Source organism: Motacilla alba, chromosome 3, assembly GCF_015832195.1.
Source record: "Motacilla alba alba isolate MOTALB_02 chromosome 3, Motacilla_alba_V1.0_pri, whole genome shotgun sequence".
NCBI lineage: Eukaryota > Metazoa > Chordata > Aves > Passeriformes > Motacillidae > Motacilla > Motacilla alba.
The window spans coordinates 39,387,644-39,401,491 of NC_052018.1; the positions used below are offsets into that span (position 1 = coordinate 39,387,644).

A 13,848-nucleotide genomic window follows, 5' to 3' on the forward strand; every position below is an offset into this window, starting at 1 on the left:
GACCACTTAAAAGTTAACATGTTCACTTTGCACTGATCTTGAGCCAGAAAGACAGCACTTAAATTAGTAGACCATAAGTTTGAGCATTGGCTTGGAGTAAATATTTAAAGTGCTTACAGAAATAATGACACAATCACCAGAGATTGATACCAGTATTTCACATCATATCCTGCAGCTTGATAGCAAAGATGGAGTGACAAATGGGGGTTCATACTTGCACCTGCTCTGTAGGTGGCTTAGCCCTTTACACAAACTTCAGTGTGTAAACCTGGGAAAGAATGAATGAGTGCAAAAAGGTGTGTCTATCCAGGTTGGATTTAGGCTTCTTTATATCACAAAGAGGGCTTGAAGCCAAATTCTTCACTTCAGCAACTTCTCCTAATTACCTTAGAAGTTTTGTACTGAGTTTTGTGAATCCTGTTTTGAACTACCTTTCTGGTCATTAAAGTATTTCTCTAATAATTGTGTGCAAATTGCATTTACCTAACTTGTGGCTGGGGATGCTGATAAGTAGAACTAAAAAGACAGTTTGCCTCACTGCTGCATTGAACAAAAATTTCCTGTCTGAGTCCAGGCCCAAGAGATTATCATTAAGCAGGAAAAAAAAATCCTTTTGATAAGCTTGAATAAGTCCTTTCCCAATTAAAATATATAGATATTAAAAAAATAAGTGTTCACATTGCTACTAATTGGAAAGTAAGGAAACAAGAAGAACAGTAGTTTTGTGAATTAATAAAAATTTTGAGTTGCACAAGAGGCTGTATGAATCCAGTATGAGCCAAATACATATTTCTTTTTTTCCTTTATTTTTCTATACCTCACTGGGATTTTAAAGTAAGTTATTTCTGGTGGTTGAAAGGATTTTCCTAGTGATTCACAACAACATAACTTTGGACATGTTCCAAAACCATGGCAACTAATAGACATCTTTCACTATTTAGTCATGCTTTGAGCTAACTCAATGTCTAAAACATGCTCTGAAATATTGACCCAAACAGTGCAGTTTAAGATGAACCTTTTATGACTAGTATTACACTTGCCAATAACTAAGTAGTAAAGGTAAGTGACATCCTGAAATTCAATTTATATCCTATAAAAAAGAAAGGAAAAAACCTTCACCTAAGTACATGGTACATAACTTTGCCAAAAGAAGTTTTATTCTGCTGACACTTACACTAAAATAAATAAGTAAAGAAAAGAAAATACTAAGATAATCAAAGAGTCATCATAAAATGGATCAAAATCATATTGTGAATATATATGCACACACAATACATACAGTAGCTGAATATGAAATAATAATGGAGTGAATTTTATCTTAGCACTTCAGTGTCTCTCAGAAGATCCAGCACATAGGTCTCTGTCACAAAGAGATAGTCCAGAGACTGCTTCAGATGAGAATCTGGCCTATCACACTAATGTGACGTGAGGTTACATGTCCAGAGGAACAAAAATAACTGTCGCAGAAAGTTGCCAAGGTCATTTGACTCCCTCCTGGAATTTGATTCAATGAGTTGAGAATGAATGGAGTATCAACAGCTCAAAGATGACTTAAGAGAATCTAATTACACCCAACAAACTGTTGACCCCTCTGTTATCAAAGCTTAAGGATAAATTCCCGCCTACCCTGTGCAACCTCCCTCATCAATATTCTGAGGTAGGATACAAGGAAGCTCTTATTGAGTAACTCCTCTGTCACTCTTGCTTTAGTCCAGCACAAATAATTTAATACAGAAGAAAAAAATAACTGATAGTAGCCACAGAGCCACTTATCTTTGATTACCCTATCCATGGAGTGGTTTAGGGTTTGAAATACAAGTGTTTTAGTCTCAAATTAATATCTCTGGTCTCCCTGATCAGCAAAACTGCCACCCTCCCCCCATCACCATCCTTGGCTTTTGGCATGTCATTATTAACAACAGTAGCTCAAAAGCTGTCATTGAGTGTATTTCTAGTAATTTCAAACCAAACAAAAAGTCCTTTCTATGGCTGTATCCTGAGTAGAGAGATATTCAATCAGCTAGTAGAAAATGCAAAGGAAGGAATGTCAAAATTTATACAAGCTTGAAAAAATTTAAACCTGATATTTTTTGTACAAAAATGCCTCCTGATTTGGCTGTCAAGCAGAGTAAAGCAGAGCTTAATCGTTTCAGTGTGAAGTAATGCAATTCTAAGGTGAACCTTCATTTAGTGTATCATTGTTCTGTGGTAAAATGGTGATCTTCTGTCAAGTAAAGAGATTTGATTGGTAACAAAAAACAGTAAAATGAGAAGAAGATCCAGAGGAAAGCTCACAAAGAACAGACAATGTTCAATGAATGTGGATAACAACCTTCTTTCTTTGACACCGGTTTGCATTTCCGAAATGTGCCAGAAAGCATTCTTTAACTTTCGGCAGCCAGGAACCTTAGCTATTTTCATTAAGGCTTCATTTGTGTTATGAATGTTTTTTGTTAAAATATGTTAAATGAAGAAAAGTAAGTGTTATTTTCAATTCTTAAAAAACCCCAAGAAATTGCAAAGCTATGCCTCCAGTCCCTCCTGTGAACAGATTTAAGAGATGCCTGCTGAGTAGTTGTCCTCAGACTTCCAAGTCTACATATATTGACAATCTCTTCATAAGGATTTAAGATATGTGTATTTCTCAATAATCACTGCCTGCTTTAAATCATGTTTTATTACTATCATGCATACTACCTTTAATTTACAGAAGATATCCTGCTGGTGTTCATGTGAAATGTGTAAAATGTACTTCTTAATGTCCCTGTGTGCCCTCTGCAATACCCATCCATTACACAAGAGCAGCAAATGTTGCATGTGTTGTATATTGTTACCGTATAAGATGGTGTACAGTCAGTGCCATCAGCTGGAAAGTGTTTGATTTCTGCTCATAGGTTTGCTAGGGATTGTGCAATCCTCAGGGATTTTACAGGCTCGCCAGATTTGAGATACAGAGACATTTTACACAGGGCTTTGTGATGCCTGCTGAGTGGTTTTCTGCAGGTTGCATCAATTCACTATGCTAATCAACAGAAGACAGTAAATAAGAGTTATTTAATTGCCATTAAAGACCACTTTCTCCCTCTGGATATGAATGAGCAACTGCCAATGACTTTAAAAAGAGGCACTGATCTGAACCTAGGATCTAATTCTATGTGGTTTGGTTTTACTCTATTGCTTAGTGGTTTCACTGCTAGTCCAAGGACCTAGATCAACTTTTCATGCGTCTGTTTATGGCTCGAGCAAAACTACTTTATCAAAATTCTCTATCAGCATTTCTCATGGCCTTATCCCCCAAATGCAGAGGTTTTCACATACTGGAATACCCTCGGCATGTTGGAAGGTTGCCATCAATAAAGAAAACTACTACATTCCATATACAGCCTGGACAAGGCTACAAGTGGGAAGATTGCTGCTGCTGATCCTCCAAATCAAAGTCTTTGCAGGGGTAACACACTAGAACACTGCACATATTGCTCAGTTTTCCCCTTCTAAAATGTTGCAGTGTTGGTGCAAGTCACTATAAACTCTTAAGCACTGTGGTTGACATGAAAAGGTGGAACTAGAGACTGCCCACACCCTGACCAGCAGGAAACCACACAGATCTACCAGCATGGCTTACACTTCTTCCTGCAAGTGGCCCATCAAAGATCCTCCTTCTCTTGGTCCAATGGTCCAACCTGCATTTATGTAATAATTTATAGCAAAGTTTGGGCCAACATTATCCAATTAACCTAATCATTCCTTAGAGTCATGAATTTAGGCCAAAAAAAAAGGAAATGAAAAAAAGCCAATCTAGTTGGTGAGATGTAAATTCCACCTAGCAACTACTGCAGTAGGAGTTTCATTCTTGGAAATTCATAGGAAATTATTCATCACTAGGAATTAAAAGGTTGGAGAGCTCATTATGCTTTTAAGATTACCAGCTATATTTGATTTCATGATTGGTACAACCCAAAGAGCTCTGAAACTGTATCTTTACCATGATTAATCTGTCAGGCTCAGGAATACACATTTTGCTCCTCACCATTTGTAGTAGCCTAATCCTAGCCTAGTTGTAGCCTGGTCTCCAAAGACTAGATTCTCCTCATCTAATTTTAGATTCTGAAATGAAATAAATAGTAGTCAAGTGCAGTATCCCCATGGCTAGTGACAGGTTACAGGTTTTTATTAACTGCAAGGGCTCAGGATGGGTTTTTCTGACTCTTCCTGTCTGCTTTTGCCTTTGCCAGTGAAAAGGTTTATTCTAGCTTACACTGTTGAATCTGCAAATGCCTAATGACCAAGTGGACATCATCTAATTTATTTTTGCCTTTCTTAATTTTGCATAATTTTGTGCTACAGCACTTATTGCTGCTATAATGTTGATATATGCTCTGTAAATAGTATATATTGGTTAGAGGTAGCTATTCTCATAGTTAGTCTGAGTAGAATAAAGCATCTATGATTCCAGAAAAACAATATGGTGTAGGGCAATAAAAGTGCAGAAATGTGGCCGGAGCACAGAGGCTTCAGGGCTCTGCACGGCTGGCGTGTTATCCACTTCTGAGCAATAAAGGAATGGAGCTCCTGGAGCTCAATGGAACTGCTTTCAGGAGTCATCAAGAGCACAAGTGGTGTCTGGCATATACAATATGCATCATATAGAATTAAATTTAGAAGTAATTCGAAATTGCAAACTAAAGAAGAAAGACCTAAGGATTTCTTGGAAAGCCACAGTAGGCCCAAATTTACACTTGGTTGAGGAGGAAGAAATTATCAACATTCCTCTTGTCATGGCAAAAGACTTGAGATGCTGAGTGTTCAAGTAATCTGACTATTGAAATGAAGAGGAAGAGCAATGGCATACAATGACTGGCTGGGGGACAGGGGTGGGGGAAGAGTTAATGAGTAAAAGATAACTTAAATGAAAGAATTTTTGTAAATATTCAACCCAAGACATATGGACATTGATTTATAACAGTACTGAGTGTTCACATCTAAAAGCAAAATATGCTAGGCCAGTGTTGTATATATACAAAGTTCTCCAGCAAACCTAAGTATTGTGACACTAAGGCTACAAGGGCGAGATTTTAAAATATATTCAGGTACCCAAAATTATGCCTATAGGGATTTTCTCAGAAGACATGAGAAATTAAATCCCTAACACCCATGAGTCAGGGTTAGCATATCCTTAGGCTAATGATATCTGCAAACTAATTTGCTTACCTACACTTTTAAAATTTAAAAAGAAATCTGTCTCCAAGTATGTGAAGGTTAGGAGCTTGAATTTATATTTTTGACAGGGATATCAGGAAGAAACATCAAACTAAAGGCTTTGAACATGCAGAAAAAGAGTGGGAAAGCTATCAAAACATCTTAGCACCTGATCATGGGCAGGTTTACCCCACAGTTGAATGGATAATGCAGAAAAAACACAGCTCAAGCTATAGCTAGTCAGGCAAATCAAGCCTGTGAAGAGAATTTTGAGGGACAGGATATGTGTTTTTCTTCTTCTAGTTTTTTAAGAACCTGTAAGTACAACTAAAAGAAATTATGAACAAATTTATGATATCCTTAAGAAATTCTTCCAAGTGTCATACAATTTTCCCAGCCAGAGTGACTTCAACACCTTATGAGACTTATTGTCAGGTTTTCTATACTGATTCACAACCTACTTAGGTGTATCAAACAGAAGTTCAAAAGGCAACTTGATCACAGTTCATAAGAACCCAGAGGAAAATACTTCAGATATTTGAGACACTTTAATCTGAGGGACAGCATCATGAAAAGATTCAGTTTCTGGTTAAGTTGAAGATAGAAAAGTAAAAACTGGGGAGAAGAGACAGATTTTAGGAACAGCAGTAATTAATCATTGTTGCAGCTTGCCAAGGTAAGTGGCAAATTCATCATAACTGAGTCTTTAATTCAAGATTGAATGATTTTCCAAAGGATGGGAGGCAAACAATAAATTTTGGTGCTAGATAGCAAAAAAAAGATAAAAAACTTCCTAAGGGAGAATATTTTTTGTCCTGTGATATCCACACATCTAGGCTAAGTCCACGGCACCCCAGGCTGCCTTTGATGATGAACAAGAGATGATGGACACATACCACAGGATGTACAGCATGCATTCACTGAACTCTATATGGAGCATTTATCTTTTGGCCTTGCAGTGTGCATTTGTTTTGGTGTTTTGGGGGTGTTTTTTTATTTTATTTTGGCTTTTTTTGGTTTTATTTTTTGGGGTTTTTTTGGGGGGTTGATTTATTTTGTTTTGTTTTGGGGTTTTTTGTTGGTTTTTCCCCCCAAAATTAATTACAGGTAATTATTACAAATCCCTTTTTTTAACATTATATATCTGCTCTGTTTCTTAATATGTATAAACTCAAACACTGTCCTAGACTTCTGTTTTATCATTAATTGAATAAAAAACTGATCAAAGATTAAGGAAAAGTACTGTATATTGTGAAAATAGTTTACAGTCAAGAGTATACAATGACATTCCTGTTTTTTGCTTCTGCTGATGTTTGCTTGCATTTGCTTTCACTGTCTTTATTTCCAAATATATGAATGTTTTAGAAGTTCCAGAGACTATATTCCTTATCAGAGGTAATAATAAATAATAAGAATAACTTTTATAATGGACTTTTCTCCTCCAGAATTAAACATAAATATATATATATATATATATATATACGCATGTGAAAGTAAAAGAATGTGAGCCACTAGTTTTGAAAAATTTGTATAATTTTGTATCAACCATAAATTTACCAAAATCTGAATTGTATGTTCCTAAAACTAATGAAATTTAAAAGATAGTTAGGAAGCCTTGACAGAGAACAAGTCACTCTATATGGGACACTCCCTCAGGGATATTTTAGTCAATTAAGAGTGGTCATAATTGAGATGGTAGCAACCAAAGAAAGGGGAAGAGAAGGTGGTATGAGAGTACAACTTCTCTTCCAAATCTGTCAGTTAGTTTTGCAAGAGATATTTCCTTTCTCCACAGACCTTGCCTCTCCTACATCCCTGGATCTCAAGTAATTCTGCAAATTAATTTTTTTTTTTTAATATTCTGACTCATCTTGTGGTGTGAGGTTTAGTAGTACCTCCTAGGTTTTTGGAACATGTTTCCTCAGGAGAGTGAGTTAAGCTGGAATATTGATATCCAGTGTGACTGATTACATTTTGAATGCACAAATGAAGTTCTGGAGTTTGTCAATGCTCAAAATACATTAATTACTGTATGGATTTTATTGAAGTGGATCTTGGTGGAAAAAAAATTAATCACTGTCCAGCTTGTTCTTCAATCTTATACACTCAAAAAAAAAAAAAGGAAACTTTTCCAAATGTACTTTCTTAAAAGTTTCAATCTGTTATATGCCATCAGATTTTGTCCCTATTGTTTCTCTAATGATTCATAAAGTATACAAGTGGTATTATGTACCTAACTTCAAACAACATAATTCAAAATATTATCTTACTGTCTCTTCAAATTTGTAAACAATATTTAAACAATAATTTACCATTATCTATCATGAAAACCTTTGACATTATGTATACTGGAAGTGGAGGTTTCCTAAGCTCCAAGTTCTTTTTCACCACATCTCCAGCATCTCCAGTGGTCAGCACAAAGGCAGCGTTTCAAATCCCTCCGTGGGCTACTAACTTTGGCTTGTCTACATACACAAACTTTTCACTGTTGCTTCCCACTCCATTGCATATTTTGTCAACATCAAAGGAATCTGAGGCTTTCCAAATGTCTCAGCTGTCTAACCCACATGATTCTAGGATTTGGAGCTGATGAGTTGTTGTTATTACTAGCTGCTAGGTGGAACCATACAGCGGACCACGATCCTATTGTCCTAAATACTATGAAAAGTGAGAACAAATGATGGTTTGTGATTTCAAGTACCTTATAGTCCTTCCAGACAAATGAGAGAAGACAGGGGTCTAAGAGAGCAGTGCAAAAGAAAGAGTCAGGTTTATAATTAATTTTTAACAGTTGCAACTGATACTGAAGAAAAACACTGAGAGAACAGAGGATTAACTCTCACATGGGCAAGAAGACTTTTAAAGTTTAATATGTCCCTTCAAGGACACTGTAAAATGAGTTACTATGGAGTTAAATGTTTGTACTTCTCTCCAATTATTTGGTCACATGTATACAGATCAGCCTGTTCTAGTGGCAAATATCCCTGCCCAGCCCAGGGAGGGTTGCAACAGATCTGTAAAGGCCCTCCCAGCCCAAAGCATTCTACAATTGACTTTACGTTTCAAGTAGAAAGCATATCCATTTTTCTAACTGTAGGCTCTGCCCAACCAGACTGGGCTCTCACATGAAAAGGCTTTATTTCTATTCCCCTCAGTGTTAGCAGTAAAAATGGCCAGACCAGCTGGGTCCTTATTTTCTTCCAGTAATGCATTCAATAACAGTTGCTATATTCTGCTGCCAGTTGCAATTTGAAATTCAGCTATGCCTACATTGCAGACTTCTGTGGGCATAGCCCTGTGATCCACTGATAGGAAAATGTCTTACAGAAGCTCCTGTTATAAGCATACTCACATCTAAAAAAGAAAAGCTAAACAAAACAACCCACAAAAAAACCAGAGCTTTTAGCTAAGTTTGTTCAGCTGCTCAGCTTGCTTAATTCAGAGGTGAACAAATAAAGTATGCAATACATAACTTTCACAAAAGAAGGTGCATCCTTATTTAGAAAGAGTTACTACTACAGCACATTACTGTAGGAATAACTTTAAATCATTCCTAGTGAAGACATGGCCCTTAATGAAGAATTCTGTTGACGATACACAGAACAGACAGAGTTTGCAGCATAGTTGTATTGACTTGGTAGCATTGAGAAAGAAATTGGTAGATTCTTTGTTTCCAAAACCAGCAGATTTAACACTGAACTAACATAGAAACAAATCCATTGAAGTTTTTGTGCTTCCTTTTTCCTGTATTAAGCTTCCATTTAGTGTACCACTACTGAAATATATATATACATGAAGTATCAACAATATAATACTGGTGCACAAGAGTCAAGGCAGGAAAGAGGCAGGAGAAATCTATAATTAGATTTTTCTCAGTGCATCCATCTTCATTTATCCAAGAGGCCAAAGTCATTATTATTTACTCAAGAATCTCCTTGGAGAGTAGAACTGTAAAGATTTACTGCATATTATGAGAATCTGTAAGTATATTGAAGTTCCTTAGTTCAATTATTTGTCCCTTTTACACTTGATTAAAATGGGAAGAAAGTTATACCAGTTGTATACCATATGTTTGGTTTCTGATTTTATCTTCCTCTCCTAAGTTGTTCCTGTAATAGAAAAGGGGTAACTGTATTTCAATTCTTCTCTCACACTTTTTTCACCAGCTGATATAAGCTTACCTGTAAAGGTCTTTGTGTTTGGTAAGAGAAGATGACAAAGTTTGTTAGGAAATTTGTGACAGAAAGTCTTAACTAGAATAGTTGTAGTTTTCACAGCCGTCCTTTGAGCTCAGTGGAGTTTGAGGCTTAGATGCAGCATGGTCCCTTTAAAGATAATGGTACCCCAGACCATTCTGGATTCAAAAATTAAGTCCTTGCTTTGTTTTGGCCTGTTAGAACGTCACAGTTTTTCAGGATCAATCCTATGAGTCAAAGTGCAGAGGCATTTAATTTTAAATTTTAAATCTGGTTCTCCTGTATAACGTGGAACTGCTGCTAAGCAAACAGCTTTACTTTATAAAAATGGTACTATGCACATACCCAAAAAAAAAAACCCCAAACCCAAACCCCAAAGCACCCTACTTCACAACAGATTACTTATTCTTAATCTTGGGCAAACAAAATTTCCTGTGAATAAAAGAAAGCTGTAATATAACCTATTATCTACCTTTCCATATAGAAAATATTTTAATGAGTGTTTTATTTTATTTTCTCTAAAATAAAGACATTAACAGACAGTATAAATGTGCCTAAAAAGAGAGACTTAAACCACTCAGATATCAGAGTGTGTTCTGAAAGCCTACAGTTCTTTCTCAGATTCAAATATTAATATTTTGTGTTGTTCGTTAAACTTAATCAAACCCAAAGCCTCGCACTGGGTTCAGTTCTCACTGTACAACACAATTCTGGTCCCAGTCTAGGATCCTACTCCTTGTCCACAACGTTGCAAACTGCATCAAGTCGCTGTGCTCATCAAGGTCATTCAGGCTGATTGCATAGCTCCAGGTGCTGGCATTAGGCAATCCAGCTACAGAATCAGGGCCAAGCCTAAGGCAAGCCATAACTAATGAATGTCAAGAACAGCAAACCAAAGGGTGATAGATTTTTAAATGATGCACTTAACCCCCAATCAATTATAAATAGTTAAATGCACACAGGACTCCCACAAGCATGGGTTCTGTGTCCTTTGAAATAAATATGGACAAAAAGAAGAGTCCTATCCTTGCAAACACTGATGGGATTAACTTTATGGGAACAGCACCAGTGGAAGAGCACACATTTAGGTAGAGCATGTAAGAATTTCAGTAAGCTCTTAAATATTCTTCCTTTAAAAACATCTCATGTAAATATTCCGATCGTGTTAGATAAAAAATAAATAATTTTCTTTTTTTCCATGATTTTGATAAATATCTAGTTTTACAGTTGGGGAACTGATTGAGAATGGAATTGTTTCTTTTGTTTTATTTTTGTAATATTGTTCCGTTTCCTTTGACCCTGACAGTATCATGCTTTTTTACTTAAAAAATATCTATTAATATCCACATTTTCCATTATATGGGTAAAACACATTACTGTGCTCTCAGAAAATATTTTGGAACCTTCAGACAGAAGACAGCATAAGCGTGTTTCCAGTCTAAGGTGGCAAGCTCAGCAGCCAGCGTTTGCAAAGGCAATTTATATAACAACAATATAATCACAAAGGGCTTACATTTTATCTTCAACGAGAAAAAAATATTTACTGCAATTGCAAAGGTTTTATAGAAGACATGAAATCTAGTATCTAAGAATAAACCAGTTCATTACAATGACTTTGAAATGTAAAGGTTAATATTTGTATTCTTCATAAGCAAAATTCTGCTATAATTTAAAAACAGCTAATTCATTGTACATAAACATAAACCCTTGCACAAATTTGTAAAGAGCATGCAAGAATCTGAAGTCAGCCCTGTAATTTCCTGAAGAACTGACTAATTGTCAACAAAGTAATTTTGGCAAAAAAACTATTCAGTGGGCATATGCAAGCTTGCTTTAATGCAAGCTAAATTTGTAGTCTAAGATAGGAGAGCTAAAGCCATTCATCTGAGGAAAGACAGGACCTCAACGGTTCATTTCCTATTCTGAATCTCAGTGAAAAAAATGTTTACGCTCAGTCTCCCATTTCTCAGGAATGACTCTAACTACCAGACGACTATTGTATTGTCCCTACTGAAGTCATTCATCAGCAACTGGAGAGCAAGTGAGAAACAACAAAAAAATTAACTATATTAAAAACTACATGAAATATTTTAAACTCCTATCTTAACTATGTTAAAAAATATGAGCCAATTTCTTTGCCTCTCGTGCTAGATAAGATGGTGTCATTATCTATACAGAGCCCAAATCTTTCCTACTGCACTATTTCCCTTCTCTGACTACCCCCATTTCTCTTAACAGCCTAGATCCTGTGCTGGAGAAGGCAAAGAGGAGGGGTGCAGGGACAAACCCAAGCAAAATGGTAAAAATTTGCAAGTTAGAACGGTGCTTAGATCTAATCCCAGGACTGAGACCAGAGAAGAAAAAAAAAAAAAAAAAAACACTGAAAGATTAATTTGTTGAGTTTCTCTGCAGGCTGCAGTGGTTCAGAATGAAACATTAGGTTCTTCTCCTACTGACTTTAGTGATGCCCAGAGCTGGACCTGTAATTTCCCTCCCCTTTCATTTTTTGTACTTGGTAGCTTGGTTGAGCCTACAGCGACACAAGACATCCTGTAGCCAGGGGCTGTAACCTGCCTTCTAAGTACATATTTTTTGCCAACAGCTGCAGGGAAACAGAGACAGGTCCCTGACCTTCTCTCAATAATCTAATGAAAAAGATGCATATTTTAGTACCTTTTCCTGTTCCTTGGGAGTAATTTTTCTTGTTCCCAGGGAGTTCTCACTAGAATAGCTGCACTCAGAAATACCTTCACGCCAACAGCAAGCTCACGGGGGTTTGAACCAATTCCCACCATGGTTATAGAAATATTTGTATTGTCTACAGCGAATTTTGGGTCAGGCCTCTCTTTCTGAATAAACCTGCTAGAAGACCAGACCTACTCTCTAAGTGACTCTAGCCCTTACAGCAAATCAGCAGTTTGTGGAGCTACGTGGAAATCTACCCAATCTCTCTCTTTCCTGGCTTCACAAGTGGGAGCTGTTGATACCTGCACAGCTCCTGGTACAAGGCAGAGCAGAAGAGCACAGTAAGTTAATCCACAAGCCATTCAGAAACGTCTAGGACAGAGACAGTGACACCAGGGAATCATATGTCTGCACTGAAAATCGAGTAAATTGTTTACTTGGAAGGTTGATGAGAAACGTGCAAATGAACCTCTGAAGCAACTACTTGTCAGGTAAGGATACTAATGTGCTCTAATAAAAAGCAGTATGTTCTCATCATTGCAGTATCTTTTCCCCAAACGTACTTGCAGCAGTTTATCAACATTATATAATGCAGGGAGAGTTCAGGACAAGGATAAAGAGTTGATAGCCAGCTTTTGGTGTGCTTGTTTTTTTGACTTGCTTGATTCATAGGTCTCATCTTTACACAATGTACTTAGAGCTGTTTTTTTTTCTTTTATATTTAATGATCAGTATTATTCTTTATCCTAAATGAACATCCAAGAAATCCTTTAGGTTTCAGGAGCAGGCTTGAAAGACTGCTTTTAAGAACTAATCCAGTGTATGGTTGATTTCTCATGCAGTCAATGATTATTGTATTATATGTTTCCCTCTTTTTTACTCCCTTTTTCCCTACCACAGAACCGTTTTTTTTAACTCCTGCCGCGTAGGGAAAAAAAAATAAAAACAAACAAACAAAAAAAAACAAAAACAAAAACAAAAAAAAACCACCCCAAAAAACAGAAGAAAGGAAGAGCAGGAGAGCAGGATAGAAAAGCTCTAGCAGTGTTTTTTCTTTAGGGATTGTGGCGGGAGTGAGGGAGAGGGGCTAGGGACCTCCTGTCCTTCAGAGGAGCAGGTCGCCCTTCCCGGGGGCACGGAGAGGGAAGGGGGAGTGTGAATGCCCTGCGGGGGCAGCATCACGCCTGCCGTGGCCCCGGGGAGCTCCGGGGACACCCTGCGGCGGAGAGCGCGGGGAGGGGAGCGCGGGGGGACGGCGGCTCCGCGGCCGGCGAAGCGGAGGGGCTGAGGAATGGCGGGATGGACGGATGGATGAGGGAAAACGGATGGAGGAATGGAGGGGTGAAGGACGGATGGATGGGAGGATACAGGATTCAGGGATGAGAGATGGAGGGGGAAGGGGTAGAAAAATAAGAAAATAAAGGCTGGTGGACGAAGGGATGGAAGCGCCGAAGGACAGAGCGAGAGCCCGAGCTTCCCAGATTCTCCCCCTGCGCTGCGCGCCCCCGCGCCGCTCCCGGTCCCCCCCTCCCCGCTCCGCCGCTGCGCGTGCCCGCGCCCGGGGCTGACTCTCCCTCGCATCCTCCTCCGGCGGCGGCGACGGCGGCAGCGCCGGGGATGGGCAGCGAGAGCGCGCCCAGGAGCAGCCCGGGCCCCGCCGCTCGCCCCTGCTCCCGCGCCCGCTGCTGCTCCTGCCCCGCAGCCCCCCGCGCACCGGGGGCAGCGCCGCCGCCGCGCCATCCGCAGCCCCCGCCTCGGACGGGTGAGTGAC

General features: G+C 38.4%; 1 protein-coding gene across 5 annotated transcripts in view; it reads left to right on the forward strand.

The window, feature by feature from the left end:
- The first annotated feature begins 12,353 nt into the window (after positions 1 to 12,353).
- Positions 12,354 to 13,848, forward strand: part of FUT9 (fucosyltransferase 9) — a 105,785-nt gene continuing 104,290 nt past the window's right edge. Inside the window, exon 1 of one of the 5 annotated variants that reach the window (XM_038131957.1) lies at positions 12,354 to 12,568. Coding sequence is in view for 1 of the 5 variants with exons in the window: in XM_038131948.1 (XP_037987876.1) it covers positions 13,695 to 13,839 (145 nt within the window). In the remaining 4 variants the exon portion in view is untranslated. Of the gene's footprint in view, positions 12,569 to 13,359; positions 13,840 to 13,848 lie in introns of those variants that run through there. The other 4 variants (XM_038131950.1, XM_038131948.1, XM_038131949.1 and 1 more) reach the window with 4 other exon arrangements.